At 48.8% G+C, this 25,515-nt stretch overlaps 1 protein-coding gene across 10 annotated transcripts in view; it reads left to right on the forward strand.

Moving 5' to 3' along the window:
• LOC143764221 (uncharacterized) overlaps positions 1 to 25,515 on the forward strand; it is a 321,683-nt gene that overhangs the window by 102,179 nt on the left and 193,989 nt on the right. For all 10 annotated transcript variants that reach the window (XM_077249606.1, XM_077249602.1, XM_077249607.1 and 7 more), the window contains 5 exons: positions 19,245 to 19,437; positions 19,503 to 19,639; positions 23,101 to 23,325; positions 24,890 to 25,031; positions 25,356 to 25,479. In XM_077249606.1, the coding sequence (XP_077105721.1) occupies positions 19,245 to 19,437; positions 19,503 to 19,639; positions 23,101 to 23,325; positions 24,890 to 25,031; positions 25,356 to 25,479 (821 nt within the window). The remainder of the gene's footprint in view (positions 1 to 19,244; positions 19,438 to 19,502; positions 19,640 to 23,100; positions 23,326 to 24,889; positions 25,032 to 25,355; positions 25,480 to 25,515) is intronic.

Here is a 25,515-nt window from a genome sequence, read left to right on the forward strand (position 1 = left end):
GATACAAATAAACTGTTGAACACCGCATCACAAAAAGACTGCCATGTCAATTCCCTAATTCTTATAAATAAAGGCCGAATCGTCTTGCCTATATAAAAGAACCCACACGGGCAAAAAATTATGTATACAACATGTGTGGCCTTACACAAGATAAAATCACATACACGGTGATAGATAGAGCCAACCTGTACCGTATCCCCTATAAGGTGCAGTGATCAAAAATTGCATTGGCCACACTTGAAATTGCCCTTAGGGGTGCTGGCTCCCAATCAATTTCCACGTTCTGTTTCAAAACGATTCCGCACTAAACAATCTTTTATATTTCTACCACGTCTACAAGCGAACAAGGGACCCCTATCCACTATCTCTTTTAAATCCGCATCTTTCCCCAAGATGTGCCAATTTCTTCTGACCGCTGATCTAATTTGAGTGTCCATTGGTCCATATTTAAAGCAGAACACAAACTTCTTGCCATCTCTATCTGTTTTCGTTCTGTTCCCCCCACACCTAGAAAGCTCATTGTCATTGTTCTGCGTAGCCCTATTCAGCGCATTATCCAACACGTGAACCCACTAGCACTACTATTAACCCTTTTTACTCTTAAAAACTGGCTGTATGGAAGAGCATGCTTGGTGTACGCTGGGTGTGCTCTATCATAGTGTAGCAATGAATTGTAGGCTGATGGTTTGAGGTATATTTCTGTATGAAGACCCCCTGACTCCACCCTGAGTTTAACGTATAAAAAATCCAATTCAGTGCCCCCAAAGCTCGATGTGAACTTCATGTTCATGGTGTTGGATGTACCCAGGTGGTCAATAAAACCATGAAGATGTCGTCGACATATCTTAAGTACAGCTTGATGTGCTTGAGGAAAGGATTATTAATAGAGTAGATATATTTATCCTCAAAAATAGCTAAAAATACATTAGCTAGCGTACAAGCTACTGGCGTGCCCATGGCTGTACCCTCCATTTGTGTGTTAAAATTAAGGTTAAGCTTTCACAAATAATTTCTACTGTATTGGCATCGGTAGGTGTGTTAGTCAAAATTTCTCTCACTGCTTCTACCCCCAGCACTTGTGGAATTCTAGTGTACAAACTTTCAATGTCGATAGACGACAAACAGAATCCCTCTTGCCAAACAAAACCTTTGATAGCTCTTAAAAAATCTTTTGTATCTTTTACAAACGACGGGATATCTAACAGGAGGGTAGACAAAAGTTTAAACCTTTAGATAAAATTGAGTAGTGAGTTGTGTCAAGAATATGATCTGTCAAATTAATGACAGTATTTGATACCATGTCCGTTATGGAATTGGTCTCCACGGGACTTGCTTTCTCTTGCGATTGTTGCTTGCGGCCACTTCGCCTACCCCCACGGCGCGTCCTACGTCTAAAAGTTATTACCGGAATTTCCGAGGAAACCCCACTGGTATCATATACCAAAAGTCCACAAATCTTTAAGTAAACCGCCCGGCCGTCCCATTGTTTCAGGGGTGGGTTCTGTCACAGAACCACTTTCCCACTATTTGGACTGGCTACTTAGTCCCCTCCTGTTAGATATCCCGTCATTTGTAAAAGATACAAAAGATTTTTTAAGAGCTATCACAGGTTTTGTTTGGCAAGAGGGATTCTGTTTGTCATCTATCGACATTGAAAGTTTGTACACTAGAATTCCGCAAGTGCTGGGGCTAGAAGCAGTGAGAGAAATTTTGACCAACACACCTACCGATGCCAATACAGTAGAAATTATTTGTGAAAGCTTAACCTTAATTTTAAACCATAACACGTTTAAATTTGATACGACATGGTACACACAAACGGAGGGTACAGCCATGGGCACGCCAGTAGCTTGTACGCTAGTTTGGAGCGGCCCCCAAACGCAGGGCAGCGGGGTACTCGGTACCGGTTCTCTCAGTTCTGGGGATGTCACGGTGGCCTGACCCGGTCCGTGGCCCTGCTAAGGGGCGCCCAATTAAAGATGTAGGTGACGGTGTAGGTTGCAGTAAATAACGAGGACACAGGGTTGCAGTCTCTTTACCTCTTTACTGAAGGCTTCGGTATCCGCAATCCAGAGCACTGCTAACAGGGCTGGCTGAGACCGGCCGGTCCAAAGGCACATCCAGAGTTCCCTTCTCCTCTCGGCTGCAGACCATCCTGGGGAGGGCACTGGAGGAAGGTATTATAGACAAGAAAGTACTAGAGGGACTCACAGTTAGATCACCAAGGATACCTACTTTTTACCTCTTACCAAAGGTACACAAGGACGCCGTCGACCCACCGGGACGTCCGATTGTGTCAGGCATAGACGGTTTATGCGATCCAACTTGCAAATTTATTGACTATTATCTAAAGCCACTTGTGGAGGTCTTGCCGTCATATATTAGAGACACAACGGACGTCCTTTCACGTGTTGACGGCGTCTTTGTCGATCCAGGTGTCCTGTTGGTCACCGCCGATGTCCAAACACTGTACACCAGTATCGACCATGAACATGGTCTGGCAGCAGTCCGCCTCTTCCTGGGGACCTCCGATCTGGGCGGCCCCATGTGCGATTTAATTCTCGAGCTGCTGCGCTTTGTTCTCACCCACAATTTCTTTGTCTTCAAGGATAATTACTATCTACAGCGGCGCGGCACAGCCATGGGCGTGGCCTGCGCGCCCTCGTACGCCAACCTCTTCCTGGGCGCATGGGAGAGGTCTATTTTTGGCGACGCGGGCGCGCGGTCCGTAGACCATGTGCTGTGCTGGATGCGCTATATAGATGACATTCTGTTTTTGTGGGGGGGAACAGCGCAGCAGCTTGATGAGTTTATGGGCCGGCTTAATAACAATGAGCTTAATATAAAATTGACTTATCAATATGATGATCATCAGATTGATTTTTTGGACGTTACTTTCGAAGTAGATAACATGCGCCAAATTCAGACGGATGTGTTCAGAAAATCTACATCTGTTAATGCTCTTCTACATGCCGGCTCAGCTCATAATCACAGCACTATTGGGGCCGTCCCGGTCGGACAGTTCCTGAGGGCGAGGCGGATATGCTCTACGGACAACAAATTTTTCGCACAAGCAGACGATTTGAGGAAGCGCTTTGAGGCACGTGGATATAGCCGTAGGATGATTAGGCGAGGGTTCGAGAGAGGAAGAAGGACACCACGGAGAGACCTCCTGTATCCAAGGGGTGATTTGCAAAGGGTAGGCACTAAAACAGACAGAGTCCGATTTATTACAACATATAATCACGAATGGCCAAAAATTCGGCATATTCTAAATAAACATTGGCCTGTCCTGTTGACAGAACCAGCATTGGTCTCTGCACTGGGGGCGTTTCCATCTATGACAGCTAGAAGGTCCCCCAATCTTGGCAATTCGTTAGTGCGGAGTCACTATGTCCCCCCCATTGCAAATCCTTTTGGTACTAGGGGCCCACTCCTGGGGTCCTTTAAGTGCGGCCATTGCCTCGCATGCTCCAACATGTTACGGATCTCAACATTTAAATCTTCCGATGGATCCAAGGTGTATGACATTAGACAACACATTACATGTGGGACATCTAATGTCATATATTATGCTACGTGCGGATGCTCTCTGATATACGTGGGACTCACATCCAGAGAGCTACGCATACGTATTCGTGAGCATGTCCGAGATATAGGTGCCGCACGTGCCAGTCAGGATGACTCTGAATTGAGGACGCTCCCCCGTCATTTCAAACAATTTCATAATTGTGACGTGGGGACCCTTCGGTTCAGAGGCATAGAATGTGTCCATCTTGGGGTCAGAGGTGGAAATTATAAGAAAATATTGGCGCAACGAGAGGCGACGTGGATTGTCCGCCTTGACACCCTGACCCCTAAGGGACTCAATGAGTCCCTCAGCTTTTCCCCCTTTTTGGGCTAATAATTGAATAGTACATCCACCAGCCCCATGATTACTGTATATTTCATTGTCTTATTTATTTTATTTGTTCATATGCTCCCCCCTAGCCCATCCTTTCTGGTCCTCACATTAGTGGATCCCGTATAGGGTATTCGTTCCGTTTTTAATTGTTTTTATTCATTATTTTATTATTATTTTTTTGTGTTATCTTGTAGTTATTTCTTACCTGCGGTCTGCCCCGGCTCTCAGGACACTTCGTTTATGTGGACTTCGTTTGAAGATTATGACACCAACATGCCGTTACATCCAGCCCAAGCATGATCTATACAGATATGATAAGGACATATATGTATTATATGAAGAAGGAATATCTTTGTATCTTGGCACTGTAGTTTATACATCTTGTATATGTACTGTATATAATATGTCTCTCTGATACAGCTATCACTTCCTGCCGTCTCTATCTGTATATATGGGCTTATTGGCATGTAGATATATTTAGGCAAAACAATCTTTTCTATTCACCGCGGCCCAGGACTGCCATAGTGCGCATGCGCTGCTCGCGGCTCCATCTGCTCCCAGTCAGGGCGGTGTCACCCTGGTCTTGCGCAGGCGCCGCTGGGCCTCACTCCCAGCGACGCCCGCAGCAACGCCTGACGCCGGCTCTGACGTGGGACGGGGTGCCGCGGGTGCGCATGCGCCGAATTCATGGCGATCATTGGTCCGCGCTCCCCGTGTGATATGATCACATGGACTGGTTACCGCACTACTTAAACCGTCCTGATCTGCCTTGGGGCACCTCCCCTTGAGAAAGCCAGAACATTCGCGTGGCGAAACGCGCGTCGGGGGTCCCGTACGGATCGGTCCCTACCCAGCACACCCCACCTTGCTCCTCTCCAGTGGTAAGCATCGCTCAAGCACTTTACCTGTACTGTGGTGTTTGCATTGTCTCCCACGGTTCTCATTTAATTAATACATTTGGCTGCTTCCTTGCTTGCACTTAGCTGTGGGAGATCACGGTGGGGGAACTGGTAGTGATCCATGTTTTAACCATCCCTTTTCTAAGTATATGTCTTGTACTCATGCACTTTATAATGAATTATTAATAAACTCTTGAATTTTTGCACCATATTTTGCTCCGCTGGTACTCCTTTTTTCTTACCTTATAGGGGATACGGTACAGGTTGGCTCTATCTATCACCGTGTACGTGATTTTATCTTGTGTAAGGCCACACATGTTGTATACATAATTTTTTGCCCGTGTGGGTTCTTTTATATAGGCAAGACGATTTGGCCTTTATAAGAATTAGGGAACACCTCAATTCTATACGCACAGGGAAGGGGGTTCCCCTCTTAATTAATCATGTAAGACAGATGCATGAGGGTAATGCAAAAGTATTGCGCTTTGCAGGTTTGGAAAAGGTTGACTCACAACGTCAAGGAGGAGATTGGCATCGACTCCTCTTGAGAAGAGAGGCCAGGTGGATCCTGCGCACTAGCGCTACAGGACCCACAGGTCTCAACGATAAAATTGACATGGCAGTCTTTTTGTGATGCGGTGTTCAACAGTTTATTTGTATCTTGTAATATGTTGTCTGTGCTATTGTTTTTATATTTTTTCATTATGTGTTACAGTTTTGTTTTTATGATTGACATTCCGTTGGGCGGAGTCTATTGTCGTGATGCTGGTCGTGTGGGAGTTCACTATGAACCTGGACAGGTGAAAAGACCTCCCCACTTCCTGCCGTCATTAGGACCCGTAGAAGCGCCTGTGTGCGCAAAACGGCCGTCGTCCGTCATCCTCCACACCCCTCCCTACTAAGTTTGTCCATGTTCGAATAAAGGATCAGAATTATCAGACGAGTGAGTGCGTTCCATTTTTCTTCTGCTGTCTTGGATACTTCATGTTTGTATTCTTATTGGATACTGCAACAGACTGTCTGTTATACAGGGTCCATCACAGCACTGCAGCACTGTTTGTGAATTAGACATGGTGGTCTAAGGTAACGCAGCTGTGCGGAGGTGCCACTCTCATACGTTGAACTATTTTTGGAGAACTGAGCCCAGATCTTCTGTATATGAGGCTCGTGCACATCCATCCGTCTCTTCAAGTGATCCCAGACGGGCTGGATGATGTGAGATCTGGGATCTGTGGAGGCTGTATCGTCACTTCCAGGACTCTTTGTTTTTCTTTTGTCACAGATCATACACCATGGCAACACTAAGTACAGCCGTAAGACACAAGGAAGTTATACTGCATCAGCAAGGTCTCTCCCAGGCAAAGATTTTATAACAGACTGGAGTTTCAAGAAGTGCCGTTCAAGCTGTTTTCTCTGTTGATTAATCACCAAGAAATGGGCAAAGTCAAGACTGCAGACACAGTGGTCGTCTGAAAATATTAGTACAGTAGATGAAATACACATCATGTTACTTCCTTTTGAAATTGTAAGATTTGCAGCAACCATGGGGACTCAGCTAATTCCATGTACTGTTTGGAGAAGTCTAGCCAGAAGGGACTTTCATGGAAGAATTGTGGCCAAAAAACATATGAGAAAACGTCACCAAATAATTCAACTGTACACAAAAGCATAGGAACCAGGGTGCAAATAAATGACAGCAAGTGCTCTGGTCTAAGGAGTCAAAATATGAAATATTTGCTGTAACAGAAGCCGTTTGTTCCTTAAGGACTGGAGAGTAGCACAATAATGAGGGTCTGCATTAACAGTGACGCACGGTGGAGAGTCCTGCAATTGTGGCGCTGCATTTCAGCAAATATGTCAGGATTAATGGTGACCTCAATGCTGAGAATCCCGGCAGATACTTACCCATCATGTAATATCATCAGGCAGGTGTCTGATCTGCTCAAAATTTATTCTGCCAGCCCGACAACAAAAAGAGAACGAGGAGTCCTGGGGGTAATGATCATGCTCCACAGAGCCCTGATATCACACCATCCAGTCTGTCTATGATCACATGAAAAGACAGAAGGATCCGTACAAGGCTTGTACACAGAAGATCTGGAGTCAGACTCAATTCTCCAAGATGTTTGGAACAACCTCCTTCCCAGATCCTTCAAACACTGTGTGGAATTGTACCTGGAACCCAGGGCTGTGGAGTCGGTGTCCATTTTGGTGGAGTTGGAATCTGTATAAAATGGACCGACTGCGACTCCTAAAATATATAATAAATTGGGTGCAGTTGGTCAGTGCAGGATGTGCTGTAAATATCAGAATAATTTGGGAAAGTTATGAAATGTTCTATAAATGTCTGTTCTGTTCCTGATCTCAGGATCTCGGCTTTTAGTTGAGATGAATCTGTGCTGCACTTTATGTACATGCTCAATAGTGACCAGGACTGTGGGGTCGTAGATGAGATGAATCTGTGCTGCACTTTATGTACATGCTCAAGAGTGACCAGGGCTGTGGGGTCGTAGATGAGATGAATCTGTGCTGCACTTTATGCACATGCTCAGTAGTGACCGGTGCTGTGGGGTCGTAGATGAGATGAATCTGTGCTGCACTTTATGTACATGCTCAGTAGTGACCAGGGCTGTGGGGTCGTAGATGAGATGAATCTGTGCTGCACTTTATGCACATGCACATACTCAGTAGTGACTGATGCCGTGGGGTCGTAGATGAGATGAATCTGTGCTGCACTTTATGCACATGCTCAGTAGTGACCGGTGCTGTGGGGTCATAGATGAGATGAATCTGTGCTGCACTTTATGTACATGCTCAGTAGTGACCGGTGCTGTGGGGTCGTAGATGAGATGAATCTGTGCTGCACTTTATGTGGAGCGGCCCCCAGATGCAGGACAACGGGGTACTCAGTACCGGTTCTGAGGATGTCACGGTGGCCCGACCCGGTCCGTGGTCCTGCTAAGGGGCGCCCAATAAAAGGTGTTTGTGGTGGTGTAGGTCGCAGTAAATAACGAGGACACAGGGTTGCAGTCTCTTTACCTCTTTACTGAAGGCTTTGGCATCCGCAATCCAGAGCACTGCTAACAGGGCTGGCTGAGACCGGCCGGTCCGAAGGCACATCCAGAGTTCCCTTTACTGGTGGAAATCAGTAGCCTACCTACTAGCGCCTGGGTGTTGTAGTACCTCCCTGCTAAGCACCACGGGATAGTCCTCACAACTGTCGTATATGTTTCTGTTCTTTCTCTCCGTCCCCCAGATGATATGGATAGGACGCACCCGTATGACGGGGGTAGGCCTGGAGTTATTTTATAGGGACCCTAGAGACGCCCCTCTCCCTCAATTGCCTCCGTTGTCTTCGTTAGGTGTAAAGGTGAGACAGCCAACCTAAAGTTAACTGCCCAGCCGTAGTTTAAAGTAATGCGTAGAGTCTCTTACTTCCTCGGCGTTCCGGCTGCTGGCTACGCGCCTCAGAAGGATGTTGCTGATCTTGGGGCACGACTCCTTCTGGTTCTATCTCCTTTGTGCTGTGATCCCGTTTCTCACTTCTCCACAATATGCTTCGCTTCGTGTCCTTTCTTAGGAGTCTGCCGCTATAAGGCACAGGCACGGCTCCGTAACGGTCTGTCCTTTTCTAGGGCTCTGTCAGGATCCCACCCCTGACAGGTCCTCTCTCGAGCTCTCCCCAGTTACTTTCTCACTGACTTCCTATCCAACCCCCAGTTTTACCCATGTATTAGGAGTGGCCTAGTAGATAGGACCTTTTGCTCCCCCTAGCGGCCGGAGTGTGAAGTGTAATGTGTGTCTGTGATAGCTGCAAGGTGAACTCTTTTAGTGCAATCAGACGTACCATCATTCCCCTTAGTGGCGAAGCGACAGTACTGCAACAACCAGGACTCTGGGGCGCTGCATTATGCACATGCTCAGTAGTGACCGGTGAGGTGGGGTCGTAGATGAGATGAATCTGTGCTGCACTTTATGTACATGCTCGGTAGTGACCAGTGCTGTGGGGTCATAGAAGAGATGAATCTGTGCTGCACTTTATGCACATGCTCAGTAGTGACCAGTGCTGTGGGGTCATAGAAGAGATGAATCTGTGCTGCACTTTATGCACATGCTCAGTAGTGACCGATGCTGTGGAGTCAGAGTCTGTGTTGGAGTTGGTGGTTTGGCTTAGCGACTCCACAGCCCTGCCTGGAACAATTGGAAGTTTGAAAGCAAAATCTGTGGTGAAATATTTATTTACTTTATATTTCTCTTTTGTTGATTCACTTAGTTTATTTTTATCAGTTTAAAAAATGCAATTAACACTTCTAGTTTGGAAAGTATTCATACTGCTGTGCAGCATTTTTTTCACACCTGACTAAAATTGTTCCATAGTAGATGGGGAGATATAAGGAAGCTGCAAATGTTTTATGTTTTGCAGCTCGTTAACTCTGTGATCATTAAAACCTGCATGTGACATGTCTTATGTGGGTCACCAATGCTATAGGAAAGAATTAACACCCGCAATTCACACAAATAATGCCATATAGCAGCTTTCATACTGCTCTACTTTCCCTATAGAAGAATTGTAACATACACCGGTAGATAAAATACACCAAAAATGTAAAATGCTGTAAACAGGAAGAAATTTATGACATGACAATAGGGCATCAGTGCCATCTGGTGGCATGTAGTTGTATTACAGGCTAGCCAAATCTATTAGCAGCTTCAACATCTACCGTATTCATTGATTGCGTAGTATTAAGCAAATCTGTGAAATTTATGGAATTCTAGCTTAATAAAGAAGAATGCTATGTTTAGGGCAAAGCATAGAAAAATTACATGCTTACTGATACATGGAAAGGTTACTGAAAAATGGCGACTTAACCTGCTCTTGTATTACTTGTTCAGGATTCTCATCTCTTTTCCAGATTTTGTGAGATTACAAAGGGCATCACTCACTCTGGAAGTTATATAATATATATAACACTAAATGGTCACCATGTTTTGCTTAATTTAACCTTTGCTGGCGCTGTTGGGAAATTAAGCAATTACATCCATTGTCAAGGAGTCCAGTATTTATCTGCAGTACTTAAGGTATATAAAAAAAGGGTCCTTTGTGTGGCGCACGTGTGTGTGGAGCACAGGTCCTGTGTGTGTGGCACATGGTTCCTTTGTGTGTGTGTGTGTGTGTGTGTGTGTGTGTGTGACGCACGTGTCCTGTGTGTGGTGCACGTGTGTGTGTGTGTGTGTGTGTGTGTGTGACGCACGGGTCCTGTGAGTGTGTGTGTGATGCACGGGTCCTGTGTGTATGCATGTGGCACACGGGTCCTGTGTGTGTGTGTGGCGCAGGGGTCCTGTGTGTGTGTGTGTCACATGGGTCCTGTGTATGTGTGTGTGGCGCATGGGTCTTTTGTGTGTGTGATTGGCGCACAGGTCCTGTGTGTTTGTGTGGCGCATGGGTCCTGTGTGTATGTGTGTGGCGCATGGGTCCTGTGTGTTTGTGTGTGGCACATGGGTCCTGTGTATGTGTGTGGCGCATGGGTCCTGCGTGTATGTGTGTGTGTCGCATGGGTCCTGTGTGTGTGTGTCACATGGGTCCTGTGTATGTGTGTGGCGCATGAGTCCTGTGTGTATGTGTGTGGTGTATGGGTCCTGTGTGTATGTGTGTGGCACATAGGTCCTGTGTATGTGTGTGGCGCATGGGTCCTGTGTGTGTGTGGCGCACGGGTCCTGTGTGTGTGTGTGTGGCGCATGGGTTCTGTGTGTGTGTGTGGTGCATGGGTCCTGTTTGTGTGTGGCGCATGGGTCCTGTGTGTATGTGTGTGGCGCATGGGTCCTGTGTGTGTGTGTGTGTGTGTGTGTGGCGCATGGGTCCTGTGTGTGGCGCTTGGGTCCTGTGTGTGTGTGGCGCATGGGTCCTGTGTGTGTGTGTGGCGCATGGGTTCTGTGTGTATGTATGTGGCGCATGGGTCCTGTGTGTGTGTGTGTGTGGCGCACGGGTCCTGTGTGTATGTGTGTGGCGCATGGGTCCTGTGTGTGTGTGTGTGTGTGTGGGGCGCATGGGTTCTGTGTCTGTGTGTGTGGCGCAAGGGTCCTATGTGTATGTGTGTGGCGCATGGGTTCTGTGTGTGTGTGTATGACGCATGGGTCCTGTGTGTGGCGCACGGGTCCTGTGTGTATGTGTGTGGCGCATGGGTCCTGTGTGTGTGTGTATGACGCATGGGTCCTGTGTGTGTGTGGCGCATGGGTCCTGTGTGTGTGTGTGTGTCACATGGGTCCTGTGTGTGTGTGGTGCATGGGTCCTGTGTGTGTGTGTCACATGGATCCTGTGTGTGGCGCACGGGTCCTGTGTGTATGTGTGTGGCGCATGGGTCCTGTGTGTGTGTGTGTGGCGCATGGGTCCTGTGTGTGTGTGGCGCATGGGTCCTGTGTGTGTGTCACATGGGTCCTGTGTGTGTGTGGCGCATGGGTTCTGTGTGTGTGTGGCGCATGGGTCCTGTGTGTGTGTGTGTGTGTGTGTGTGTGTGGCGCATGGGTCCTGTGTGTGTGTGTGGAGCATGGGTCCTGTGTGTGGCGCACGGGTCCTGTGTGTATGTGTGTGGCACATGGGTCCTGTGTGTGTGTGTGTGTGGCGCATGGGTTCTGTGTGTATGTATGTGGCGCATGGGTCCTGTGTGTGTGTGTGTGGCGCACGGGTCCTGTGTGTATGTGTGTGGCGCATGGGTCCTGTGTGTGTGTGTGTGTGGGGCGCATGGGTCCTGTGTCTGTGTGTGTGGCGCAAGGGTCCTGTGTGTATGTGTGTGGCGCATGGGTTCTGTGTGTGTGTGTGTGGTGCACGGGTCCTGTGTGTGTGTGTGTGTGGCGTATGGGTCCTGTGTGTGGCGCACGGGTCCTGTGTGTATGTGTGTGGCGCATGGGTCCTGTGTGTGTGTGTATGACGCATGGGTCCTGTGTGTGTGTGGCGCATGGGTCCTGTGTGTGTGTGTGTGTGTGGCGCATGGGTCCTGTGTGTGTGTGTGTCACATGGGTCCTGTGTGTGTGTGGCGCATGGGTCCTGTGTGTGTGTGTCACATGGATCCTGTGTGTGGCGCACGGGTCCTGTGTGTATGTGTGTGGCGCATGGGTCCTGTGTGTGTGTGTGGCGCATGGGTCCTGTGTGTGTGTCACATGGGTCCTGTGTGTGTGTGGCGCATGGGTTCTGTGTGTGTGTGGCGCATGGGTCCTGTGTGTGTGTGTGTGTGTGTGTGTGGCGCATGGGTCCTGTGTGTGTGTGTGGAGCATGGGTCCTGTGTGTGGCGCACGGGTCCTGTGTGTATGTGTGTGGCACATGGGTCCTGTGTGTATGTGTGTGGCACATGGGTCCTGTGTGTGTGTGTGTGTGGCACATGGGTCCTGTGTGTGGAGCACGGGTCCTGTGTGTGTGTGTGGCGCATGGGTCCTGTGTGTGTGTGTGGCGCACGGGTCCTGTGTGTATGTGTGTGTGGCGCATGGGTCCTGTGTGTGTGTGGCGCATGGGTCCTGTGTGTGTGTGTGTGGCGCATGGGTCCTGTGTGTGTGTGGCGCATGGGTCCTGTGTGTGTGTGTGTGTGGCGCATGGGTCCTGTGTGTGTGTGTCACATGGGTCCTGTATGTGTGTGGCGCATGGGTCCTGTATGTGTGTGGCGCATGGGTCGTGTGTGTGTGTGTGGCGCATGGGTCCTGTATGTGTGTGGCGCATGGGTCCTGTGTGTGTGTGTGTGTGTGTGTGTGTGTGTGTGGCGCATGGGTCCTGTGTGTGGCGCACGGGTCCTGTGTGTGTGTGTGTGGCGCATGGGTCCTGTGTGTGTGTGTGGCGCACGGGTCCTGTGTGTATGTGTGTGTGGCGCATGGGTCCTGTGTGTGTGTGTGTGTGGCGCATGGGTCCTGTGTGTGTGTGTGTGTGGCGCATGGGTCCTGTGTGTGTGTGGCGCATGGGTCCTGTGTGTGTGTGTGTGTGGCGCATGGGTCCTGTGTGTGTGTGTGTCACATGGGTCCTGTATGTGTGTGGCGCATGGGTCCTGTATGTGTGTGGCGCATGGGTCGTGTGTGTGTGTGTGGCGCATGGGTCCTGTATGTGTGTGGCGCATGGGTCCTGTGTGTGTGTGTGTGTGTGTGTGTGTGGCGCATGGGTCCTGTGTGTGTGTGTGTCGCATGGGTCCTGTGTGTGTGTGTGGCGCATGGGTCCTGTGTGTGTGTGGGGGGCGCATGGGTCCTGTGTGTATGTGTGTGGCGAATGGGTCCTGTGTGTGTGTGTGTGTGTGGCGCACGGGTCCTGTGTGTATGTGTGTGGCGCATGGGTCCTGTGTGTATGTGTGTGGCGCACGGGTCCTGTGTGTATGTGTGTGGCGCACGGGTCCTGTGTGTGTGGCGCACGGGTCCTCTGTGTGTGGCACATGGGTCCTGTGTGTGTAATAAGTCTGAAAGATAGAGTTCCCGTCCTCCGCACAGAAAGCCATGGATGCTGTCCCTGCATTGCTTTGATATTTCTTACAAATCCTGTAGATCTGGCGCAGGGGCCTCGGTTCTTCAGCCGTTGTATTTGTAGACTCCGCTGTTGCCATTCTTGCGTCTTTCAATTCATTCTGTACAGATAGTGATGAGTTTGTGGTCTTTATGTAGTACAATTCCAGTATAGCTCTCCATGGCTAACCTGATATATAGGTAGCCTCGCCCTGCAATAATGTTACTTTCTTGCATCTTTCCCTTACCTGCCGCACGGGTCCTGTGTGTATGTGTGTGGCGCATGGGTCCTGTGTGTGTGCGTGTGTGTGTGGGGCGCATGGGTCCTGTGTGTGTGTGTGGCGCACGGGTCCTGTGTGTATGTGTGTGGCGCATGGGTCCTGTGTGTGTGTGGCGCATGGGTCCTGTGTGTGTGTGTGTGTGGCGCATGGGTCCTGTGTGTGTGTGTCACATGGGTCCTGTATGTGTGTGGCGCATGGGTCCTGTATGTGTGTGGCGCATGGGTCGTGTGTGTGTGTGTGGCGCATGGGTCCTGTATGTGTGTGGCGCATGGGTCCTGTGTGTGTGTGTGTGTGTGTGTGTGTGTGTGTGGCGCATGGGTCCTGTGTGTGGCGCACGGGTCCTGTGTGTGTGTGTGTGGCGCATGGGTCCTGTGTGTGTGTGTGGCGCACGGGTCCTGTGTGTATGTGTGTGTGGCGCATGGGTCCTGTGTGTGTGTGTGTGTGGCGCATGGGTCCTGTGTGTGTGTGTGTGTGGCGCATGGGTCCTGTGTGTGTGTGGCGCATGGGTCCTGTGTGTGTGTGTGTGTGGCGCATGGGTCCTGTGTGTGTGTGTGTCACATGGGTCCTGTATGTGTGTGGCGCATGGGTCCTGTATGTGTGTGGCGCATGGGTCGTGTGTGTGTGTGTGGCGCATGGGTCCTGTATGTGTGTGGCGCATGGGTCCTGTGTGTGTGTGTGTGTGTGTGTGTGTGGCGCATGGGTCCTGTGTGTGTGTGTGTCGCATGGGTCCTGTGTGTGTGTGTGGCGCATGGGTCCTGTGTGTGTGTGGGGGGCGCATGGGTCCTGTGTGTATGTGTGTGGCGAATGGGTCCTGTGTGTGTGTGTGTGTGTGGCGCACGGGTCCTGTGTGTATGTGTGTGGCGCATGGGTCCTGTGTGTATGTGTGTGGCGCACGGGTCCTGTGTGTATGTGTGTGGCGCACGGGTCCTGTGTGTGTGGCGCACGGGTCCTGTGTGTGTGGCGCACGGGTCCTCTGTGTGTGGCACATGGGTCCTGTGTGTGTAATAAGTCTGAAAGATAGAGTTCCCGTCCTCCGCACAGAAAGCCATGGATGCTGTCCCTGCATTGCTTTGATATTTCTTACAAATCCTGTAGATCTGGCGCAGGGGCCTCGGTTCTTCAGCCGTTGTATTTGTAGACTCCGCTGTTGCCATTCTTGCGTCTTTCAATTCATTCTGTACAGATAGTGATGAGTTTGTGGTCTTTATGTAGTACAATTCCAGTATAGCTCTCCATGGCTAACCTGATATATAGGTAGCCTCGCCCTGCAATAATGTTACTTTCTTGCATCTTTCCCTTACCTGCCGCACGGGTCCTGTGTGTATGTGTGTGGCGCATGGGTCCTGTGTGTGTGCGTGTGTGTGTGGGGCGCATGGGTCCTGTGTGTGTGTGTGGCGCACGGGTCCTGTGTGTATGTGTGTGGCGCACGGGTCCTGTGTGTGTGTGTGTGTGTGTGTGGCGCACGGGTCCTGTGTGTATGTGTGTGGCGCACGGGTCCTGTGTGTATGTGTGTGGCGCACGGGTCCTGTGTGTGTGTGTGGCGCACGGGTCCTGTTTGTGTGTGTGTGGCGCATGGGTCCTGTGCGTGTGTGGCGCATGGGTCCTGTGTGTGTGTGTGTGGCGCATGGGTCCTGTGTGTGTGTGTGTGTGTGGCGCATGGGTCGTGTGTGTGTGTCTGACCCATGGGTCGTGTGTGTGTGTGTGGCGCATGGGTCCTGTGTGTGTGTGTGTGGCGCATGGGTCCTGTGTGTGTGTGTGTGGCGCACGGGTCCTGTGTGTGTGTGTGGCGCACGGGTCCTGTTTGTGTGCGTGTGGCGCATGGGTCCTGTGTGTGTGTGGCGCATGGGTCCTGTGTGTGTGTGTGTGTGTGTGTGTGTGGCGCATGGGTCCTGTGTGTGTGTGTGTGTCGCATGGGTCATGTGTGTGTGTGTGTGTGTGGCGCATGGGTCCTGTGTGTATTTGTGTGGCGCATGGGTCCTGTGTGTGTGTGTGGCGCACGGGTCCTGTGTGTATGTGTGTGGCGCATGGGTCCTGTGTGTGTGTGGGGGGGGGGCGCATGGGTCCTGTGTGTGTGTGTGTCGCATGGGTCCTGTGTGTGTGTGGCGCACGGGTCCTGTGTGTGTGTGTGGCGCACGGGTCCTGTGTGTATGTGTGTGGCGCATGGGTCCTGTGTGTGTGTGGGGGGGGGGGGCGCATGGGTCCTGCGTGTGTTTGTGTGTGGCGCATGGGTCCTGTGTGTATGTGTGTGGCGCACGGGTCCTGTGTGTGTGTGGCGCATGGGTCCTGTGTGTGGTGCATGGGTCCTGTGTGTGTGTGTGGCGCATGGGTCGTGTGTGTGTGTGGCGCATGGGTCGTGTGTGTGTGTGGCGCATGGGTCCTGTGTGTGTGTGGCGCATGGGTCCTGTTTGTGTGTGTGGCGCATGGGTCCTGTGTGTGTGTGTCGCATGGGTCCTGTGTGTGTGTGGCGCATGGGTCCTGTGTGTGTGTATGTGTGTGTGGCGCATGGGTCCTGTGTGTGTGTGTGTGTGGCGCATGGGTCCTGTGTGTGTGTGTGTGTGGCGCATGGGTCCTGTGTGTGTGTGTGTGTGTGTGGCGCATGGGTCCTGTGTGTGTGTGTGGCGCATGGGTCCTGTGTGTGTGTGTGGCGCATGGGTCCTGTGTGTGTGTGTGTGTGTGGCGCATGGGTCCTGTGTGTGTGTGTGTGGCGCATGGGTCCTGTGTGTGTGTGTGGCGCATGGGTCCTGTGTGTATGTGTGTAGCGCGCGGGTCCTGTGTGTATGTGTGTGGCGCATGGGTCCTGTGTGTGTGTGGCGCATGGGTCGTGTGTGTGTGTGTGGCGCATGGGTCCTGTGTGTGTGTGGTGCATGGGTCCTGTGTGTGTGTGTGGCGCATGGGTCCTGTGCGTGTGTGTGGCGCATGGGTCGTGTGTGTGTGTGTGGCGCATGGGTCCTGTGTGTGTGTGGTGCATGGGTCCTGTGTGTGTGTGTGGCACATGGGTCCTGTGTGTATGTGTGTGGCGCACGGGTCCTGTGTGTGTGTGTGGCGCATGGGTCCTGTGTGTGCCTGGCGCATGGGTCCTGTGTGTGTGTGTGGCGCACGGGTCCTGTGTGTGTGTGTGTGTGTGGCGCACGGGTCCTGTGTGTGGCGAATGGGTCCTGTGTGTATGTATGTGGCGCACGGGTCCTGTGTGTGGCGCATGGGTCCTGTGTGTGTGTGTGTGTGGCGCATGGGTCCTATGTGTATGTATGTGGCGCACGGGTCCTGTGTGTATGTGTGTGGCGCACGGGTCCTGTGTGTGTGGCACATGGGTCCTGTGTGTGTGGCGCATGGGTCCTGTGTGTGGCGCACGGGTCCTGTGTGTGTGGCACATGGGTCCTGTGTGTGTGGCGCATGGGTCCTGTGTATGTGATAAGTCTGAAAGATAGAGTTCCTGTCCTCCGCACAGAGAGCCATGGATGCTGTCCCTGAATTGCTTTGATATTTCTTACAAATCCTGTAGATCTGGCGCAGGGGCCTCGGTTCTTCAGCCGTTGTATTTGTAGACTCCGCTGTTGCCATTCTTGCGTCTTTCAATTCATTCTGTATAGATAGTGATGAGTTTGTGGTCTTTATGTAGTACAATTCCAGTATAGCTCTCCATGGCTAACCTGATATATAGGTAGCCTCGCCATGCAATCATGTTACTTTCTTGCATCTTTCCCTTACCTGCCATCTGTAGCAAGAAGCGGCAGGACATGAGCAGAGAATAAGACTCAGCACATGCTTTGTAGTGAAGGATAGGGACATAACTACAATAGATGCAATCGCACCCGGGTCTGGAGCCCAAAAGTCCATTTGATCCATATGAAAAGACCAATACTATGAAAGACTTTCAATAATTGGGGTATCTGTTGGAACTTTTGCAATGGGGTCCATAAGCTTCAAGTTACGCCACTGGCGAAGGAGATACATGGAGATGCATACACCGAGCGAGCAATGTGAATTATTTCTTTGCTTTTAATACATTCAAATAAAAAAATAAATTGGAAAGAAAAAAGGTAAAAATCTTAAATTTAAAAAAAAATGCATAATGGCTCAGTGGTTAGGACTGTTCTCTTGCATTACTGGGGTTCTGGGTATGTACCCAACCAAGGTCCGCTTCATGTATACTTTCCTTTGTGTGGGTTTCCTCTGGGTGCAGCTACATCTCTGTATCCATTATCACTATGCCCCTGGCACCACACACACAAGCAACGTAATCAATAAGTAAAAAAAAAGCTGTAACTTCTAAGGGTATGTTTCCACGGTAAGTAAACGCTGCTTGTTTGACGCTGCAGCGTCAAACAAGCAGCGTCCAGATGTTCCAGCATAGTGGAGGGGATTTTATGAAATCCCGTCTCCACTATGCGTGGAAACCCGCACGCGGCGGCCCTGCGACTCCGGACATGCTGCACGTCTTTTCAGATCGCAGCATGTCCGTACACCTTGCGGGGACGCAGCGTCCCCGCAAGGCATATCACAGGGCCCTATGGCGAGGGGTGCGATGATCCCGGATGTGTACTGTACACATCCGGCATCATCGCGTCCCAGAAAGGGGGCGGGGCATAGTGCCGAGCGGCTTCGCCACTGCCGCGATACCGCCGCCCCTCCGGACCGTGGAGCCATACCCTAATACTTTGTTTCAGTCCCTCAATACTTTATGCTCATTGCTTGAGGTCAGCGAGTGAAACATTACACGGAGATCTAATACTGAGAGGTTACTACACGGGTTGCAGTCTGGACAGCCCTCCAGAGAAAGCATTATATACTCCAGGCTCTGGATAGAAGAGAGAGTAGAGCTTTGGCTTTCATTTTCTAGACTAGATACATCTCACAGCTGAGGGTTTGTGACTATTGTACTGTATCTAATTAGATACAGTACAATAGTCACAAACCCTCAGCTGTGAGATGTATTAAAACTGTACAGGATTTCGGCTTCTGGATTAAATAGTCATTTAGCCTTCCAATGACAGCAGGCAGAGGTAGTGAGATATTGCAACCATAAGCAGATTGGAAAGTGGCTGGCTAAATCAGCTTTATACCGAATGTAACGTGTTTTGTGTTGTCGGACAGTCGTATCAATACTGAGAGGAGAATCCGCATCTAAGGCTGATGAAAGGCGCAGCTTCATTTATACTTCTTTATATCATCACCCCAGGGAAAAAATAGTTCTTCTTTCCTCAGCCGCAAGCTTTGTGCTGAGCTTTCCTCTAGGATTTTTCAGCTTTACAAACTGTTGTCCAGAAGAAGGAATAATGTCCAATCTGTGTGGCGGAACATGAGACGCCATTTATCAGACCGGACGCCAGCATGACCATCCGGACCCGCTGCTTGTGATGGCCACCTCCTTGTGCCAGTTATAGAGATACCGTCTATAAATTCTCTGACTTCTGCCACATCACTTACATGACTGCTACATGATTGATGGTTGCATCATTCTATTACTTTTTTATGATCAGCTTTTATGGGGTCACATTTCTTATTGAACGTCGGAGCAGATCACACAGCTCTCCATAGTAAGGGGCCTTATGTCTTCTATTAGGATTTCCAGGCTTGGGTAGTCCAGTTTCATGTAAACACACGTGTCCTTCAGTATTTGCCGCCATCTCTCTTGACCTCACTGTGCACATTTGCGCTGACGCCATGATTATATTTATCATCTTCACGTTTTCTCTGAAGGAATAGAAGAATGTAGCCTGTGCCCTGCGGGATTTTACTGCCTGTCAAACACCACCTACCCCATTCCATGTCCTCCGGGTACCTACAACCACTTGGAAGGACAAGATGAAGCTGGAGACTGCACGCCATGTTCAGCAGGAAGCGCCTGCAGTCGTTCAGGACTGACCCAGCCAGATACAGACTGCTCTCCTGGGTGGGTAAGATTCGTTGGGCATTGCAAACTGCCAGAGCGTTTAGTAATGTGACTTGTTGTGTCAGGTATGTGTGCCCAGTGGGATCCCGATCTGCAACATCATCCGAAAATGCCTGTCCGGCCGGGACCTACAGTGACCGCCAGAGCCTTTTCGACAAATCCCAATGTGAGATCTGTCCTACCAGATTTTTCTGTGGAACAGGTACATCTTATGTGTAAAAGTATTGGGGTCCATGCCGCACTCTAGGATGTTCTCAGTTTCCAAAATATCTCCTTTGTATAATAAAGGAGCTGCTGAAAGCAGGGCCGGACTGGGACTAAAATTCAGCCCTGGCATTTGAAGTTACACAGGCCCACTTGTCACATGGTGACTGTATAATATCTTTGTACACTTGTAGGCAGGGCCGGTTTTAGGCAAAGTGGGGCCCTAGGCAAAGTTTAAAATGGGTCCCCAAATGCTAACATATTGCACATCACACAGAAGCCTTTCTGTTGTATTTACGTGCGCTGAGTTCAGGCCGCTAAACGAGTTTGATCGACAATACGGAAGTTGTTCAACGCTTGTTTCCCGGCCTCTTTCCACCAGCTGAGGAATAATGATGAGACAGAACGATCACTAATAGATCACCATACAGTATCATGTTTTCAGCAGCACATCTACAGTTTACACTGGCAATGTGCTGCTGACAACAAGGCTTTTTGTTCCAGCAAAAACAATCCGAATATGCAGCATTTTACTTGTTTAGTAAAATACACCCCATAGTCCTCCATATATTATAATGTGCTCCATAGTCCTCCATATAGTATAATACACTCCCTATAGTCCTCCATATATTAAAATACACTGCTCAGTCCTCCACATAGTATAATACACTCCTCATAGTCCTCCATATAGCATAATACAATCCTCATAGTCCTCCATATAGCATAATACAATCCTCATAGTGCTCCATATAGTATAATGCACCGCCACAGTCATCCATGTAGTACAATTCACTTCCCATAGTATAATGCACCCCATAGTTCTTCATATAGTATAACGTATTCCCCATAGTCCTCGATACAGTATAATGCAGCCCACATATAGTATAATGCAGCCACCCCAGAGTATAATGCAGCCACCCCAGAGTATAATGCAGCCACCCCACAGAGTATAATGCAGCCACCCCAGAGTATGTAACCCCCATAGAATATAATACAGCCCACCTCCCCATAATATATAATGTAGCCCCCCATAGAATATAATGCAGCCCCCCATAGTATATAACGCAGCCTCCCCCATAGAATATAATATACCCCCACAATAGTATATAACACAGCCACATAGTACATAACATGGCCTCCCCCATAGAATATAATATAGTCCCCATAGTATATAGCAAAGCCCGCATATTATATAGCACAAACCGCATAGTATACAGCACAGCCTGCATACTATAGCACAGCTCGCGTAGTAGATAACACAGCCCACACAGCAGTATTCAGCACAGACCACACAGTAGTATACAGCACAGACCACACAGTAGTATACAGCACAGCCCACGTAGAAGTATACAGCACAGTCCACACAGTAGTATACAGCACAGTCCACAGAGTAATATATACAGCACAGCCCACAAAGTAATATATACAGCACAGCCCACAAAGTAATATATACAGCACAGCCCACAGAGAACTATATACAGCACAGCCCACAGAGAACTATATACAGCACAGCCCACAGAGAACTATATACAGCACAGCCCAGAGTACTATATACAGCACAGCCCACAGAGTACTATACACAGCACAGCCCACAGAGTACTATATACAGCACAGCCCACAGAGTACTATATACAGCACAGCCCACAGAGTACTATATACAGCACAGCCCACAGAGAACTATATACAGCACACAGTAGTATACAGCACAGAGCACAGCCCACAGAGAACTATATACAGCCCACAGTAGTATACAGCACAGAGCACAGCCCACAGAGAACTATATACAGCACAGAGCACAGCCCACAGAGAACTATATACAGCCCACAGTAGCATACAGCACAGAGCACATCCCACAGATAACTATATACAGCCCACAGTAGTATACAGCACAGAGCACAGCCCACAGAGAACTATATACAGCACAGAGCACAGCCCACAGAGAACTATATACAGCCCACAGTAGCATACAGCACAGAGCACAGCCCACAGAGAACTATATACAGCCCACAGCAGTATACAGCACAGAGCACAGCCCAGAGAGCTATATACAGCCCACAGTAGTATACAGCACAGAGCACAGCCCACAGAGAACTATATACAGCCCACAGCAGTATACAGCACAGAGCACAGCCCAGAGAGCTATATACAGCCCACAGTAGTATACAGCACAGAGCACAGCCCACAGAGAACTATATACAGCCCACAGCAGTATACAGCACAGAGCACAGCCCACAGAGAACTATATACAGCCCACAGCAGTATACAGCACAGATCACAGCCCACAGAGAGCTATATACAGCCCACAGTAGTATACAGCACAGAGCACAGCCCACAGAGAACTATATACAGCCCACAGTAGTATACAGCACAGAGCACAGCCCACAGAGAACTATATACAGCCCACAGCAGTATACAGCACAGAGCACAGCCCACAGAGAACTATATACAGCACAGAGCACACAGTAGTATACAGCACAGAGCACAGCCCAGAGAGCTATATACAGCCCACAGCAGTATACAGCACAGAGCACAGCCCAGAGAGCTATATACAGCCCACAGTAGTATACAGCACAGAGCACAGCCCACAGAGAACTATATACAGCCCACAGCAGTATACAGCACAGCCCACAGAGTACTATATACAGCCCACAGCAGTATACAGCACAGAGCACAGCCCACAGAGAACTATATACAGCCCACAGCAGTATACAGCACAGAGCACAGCCCACAGAGTACTATATACAGCCCACAGTAGTATACAGCACAGAGCACAGCCCACAGAGAACTATATACAGCCCACAGCAGTATACAGCACAGAGCACAGCCCAGAGAACTATATACAGCCCACAGTGGTATACAGCACAGAGCACAGCCCACAGATAACTATATACAGCCCACAGCAGTATACAGCACAGAGCACAGCCCACAGAGAACTATATACAGCCCACATCTCTTCTCTTCCTCCCCTCACCTCCTCCGAGAATGGCCCCACAGTCCAGAAAAAAAAAAAACTCTCCTCACCTCTCCTCGTGCCCCGCGTTGCTTCCTGGTTCCTGCTCCTGTCTCAGCAGCTGCAGTCTGCCCGGGACACAGCAGGTGCGCGATGATATGACATCATCGCGCACCCGCAGTGTCAGAGGCAGAGCGGGGAATGATGGGAGAGGAGCGTCTGTAGACGCTCTCTCCTCCATCATTGCATTCAACTGTACCGGCGTATGGTATAGTTGAATGCGACGGCGGGGGCGGCGGATTGAGCGGCCCACCACTGGCACCGGCCCTTCTGGCATTTGCCAGAAGTGCCCTATGGCCAGTCCGGCCCTGGCTGAAAGCATTACAGAGTCAAAGTAATCCCATCACAATACCCCCCCCCCCCCCCATTATTAGTGTATGCTATACTTTGTCTTTATGATCATTTATGATCAGACTGCACGCACATGTAATAATCTTGCATTTTCTTAGGTTCAGGAGGAAGACAGCGGCCGCCAGTCCCTTGTCCTAGAGGTCATTACTGCCCTCCAGGAACGAAGCATGGCTCCCAGTACAAGTGTCCTCCTGGGACGTGGAGCGACAGACCCAGCCTGGCATCTGACAGAGAGTGCTATCCGTGCCCTGCTGGCTGGTTCTGCATGGCTGGAGCAGAAACTCCTTCTGGAAAGTGCAGTGCTGGATACTTTTGTCCTGAGGGTGAGCCGGCTATAAAATAGATGGGCAGCAAAGTTAGTGAATATGTACGGTACTTTTTGCAGACTGTGACATTACGGGGAAATTGGTTTTCTGCTTGTACAGGAATGAAACTGATCATTGCATAATTTGTAATTCTGCAAATTCTATGGAACTGGGGGAAATAAGGACTTACTAGAAATAGCATTGGAATAAAATGTGCCAAATTTTAATAAGGGAAGCCATGCCTCTTATTAAATTTGGAGCAATGCTGTATGTTCGCACACCAAAAAATGCAATCTATGCCGGCTACGAGCTGGCACAAATTTGCTCTTTAATTTATGCCAATTTCTAGTATAAGGTATTGTAATCACTGTAAACCGCACCCAATATTTTTCAGCATTTTTGGAAGTGGAGGGAGTTGCAAGTCTGGCACAGCTGTGGCTTGCGCCAGTGACATAACTATGTTAGGTGAAGGGGTTGCAATTGCCTGAAAGGTCCCTTTAAGCCATATGAAAAGACCATTCCTATTAAAGACTTGCAGTAACTGGGGACCCTGTTGGATCTTTTGCATTGGGGCCAACGACCTTCAAGTTACCCCACTAGTTTGCACCATAAGTTGAGGGTTTTTTTTAGCTTACCTTTGTGTCATAAAGCCTTAAATAATTTACTTTTATGTGTTTTTATCCATTATCATTTTCAACATTTCTGGTTACTGTCAGTAATTCATCTCCAATATAAACCTATTGCGGCCCACAGCGGTATCCAGTGTAAAAAAAATCCTTTCTGTGCAGAATAAGTCATCTCTTCTGGGTTAAGAAAATTCCCTAGATTAGATGCAATTGTATTAATCTCTCAGGTGGGAGAAATATTTGGTTTGTACATGTTCTTAGCTTCTGAAAGTTAAATAAAAGTATATACATATATTCCATTCACTGACAGCAAGGAAAGTCCGGAAAAATTGTAGGAGATTGAGATACAAAGTTTATAAAAATTACGAAAACTTAATTAAATGAAAAAGTGATAAATGCATAAATACTTTCATCCATCATGAGACACAGACTTTTATATCATCTGTAGACACTGCATGATAATGTACAGAATCTTTTCCAGGAAACTGATCAAAGTCCTTGTCTGAAGAATTTAATATCAAAACTGGGAAAGACTCAAAGGGATACAGAAGGCTTTGTAGTGATATTTTGGGTATAATGGTCTTGTCATGTCTCATCTAGCACAGCAGATTTATACAGCTGGAAGATATGAATTAAAAACCCAGAGATGCATATGTTCATCACTGCAGGACAATGGCAACATCTAGAGATTTACAAAGTGCTGATGGCAGAGAGGGCACTGCTACATGGCGGGGTCAGCTATGGCGTAGGCTCAAGCTGTTTACAATGGACTGCTGACCTCCGTGCAGTGATGAGTGTTGTATACACATATGTGCAAAGGATAGATATTGTACACGTTACCCCTTATCACCAGGGTTAGAAACAAATATCAATATTATAGACTGATATTTCCATTGCATTATGGAAAAACCTAAAGTTGCTTTACTGATGTTATTTCTTCCTTTTTTTCTTTTAAGGTTCTCAGTCCGGAACACAATTTCCATGCCCAGCAGGGACATTTAACCTCAAACTGGGCAGCGTCCGGGTGGGTGAGTGCAGCGCTTGTCCAGTGGGATCTTACTGCCCATCTGGGACATCTAAACCTGCCTTGTGCCCAATGTGAGTAGAATCACTTTGAAAAAGGCTTAGGGAGGATTCACATGTGGCAAAGCTTTCTGCCATGGGTTTGGCTAATATATGTGTTGTGTGTAGAATTTTGTTGCATACTAGGCATCGCGTTATTACAGTACTTTTGCAATGCAAAGGTGGAAATTTGCAGCAAATTCTGTAAAACCTGTATGTAGTACATGCAAATTTACAGCTGCCAAATCCGTAGTGGAAAAATGTGCAACATATGAATTCACCCACATTATGTTAACACATCAATATATAAAGTTATGTAATTACATTACATTTTCTACTTGAGTGATTTTTGTGTTCTAGGGGAACCTACCGCGCAGAGCAAGGTGCCCAGAATGTGGGTGAATGTGATGTCTGTCCAGCTGGTACCTCATGTACTAATATTGGGATGAGATCCCCGGTGCCTTGTGGAGCTGGTAATTTCTCAGTGAGTGTCTTTTATCCATTTTACATTTTCTTCAAT

This window comes from Ranitomeya variabilis, chromosome 4 (assembly GCF_051348905.1).
Source record: "Ranitomeya variabilis isolate aRanVar5 chromosome 4, aRanVar5.hap1, whole genome shotgun sequence".
Lineage (NCBI taxonomy): Eukaryota > Metazoa > Chordata > Amphibia > Anura > Dendrobatidae > Ranitomeya > Ranitomeya variabilis.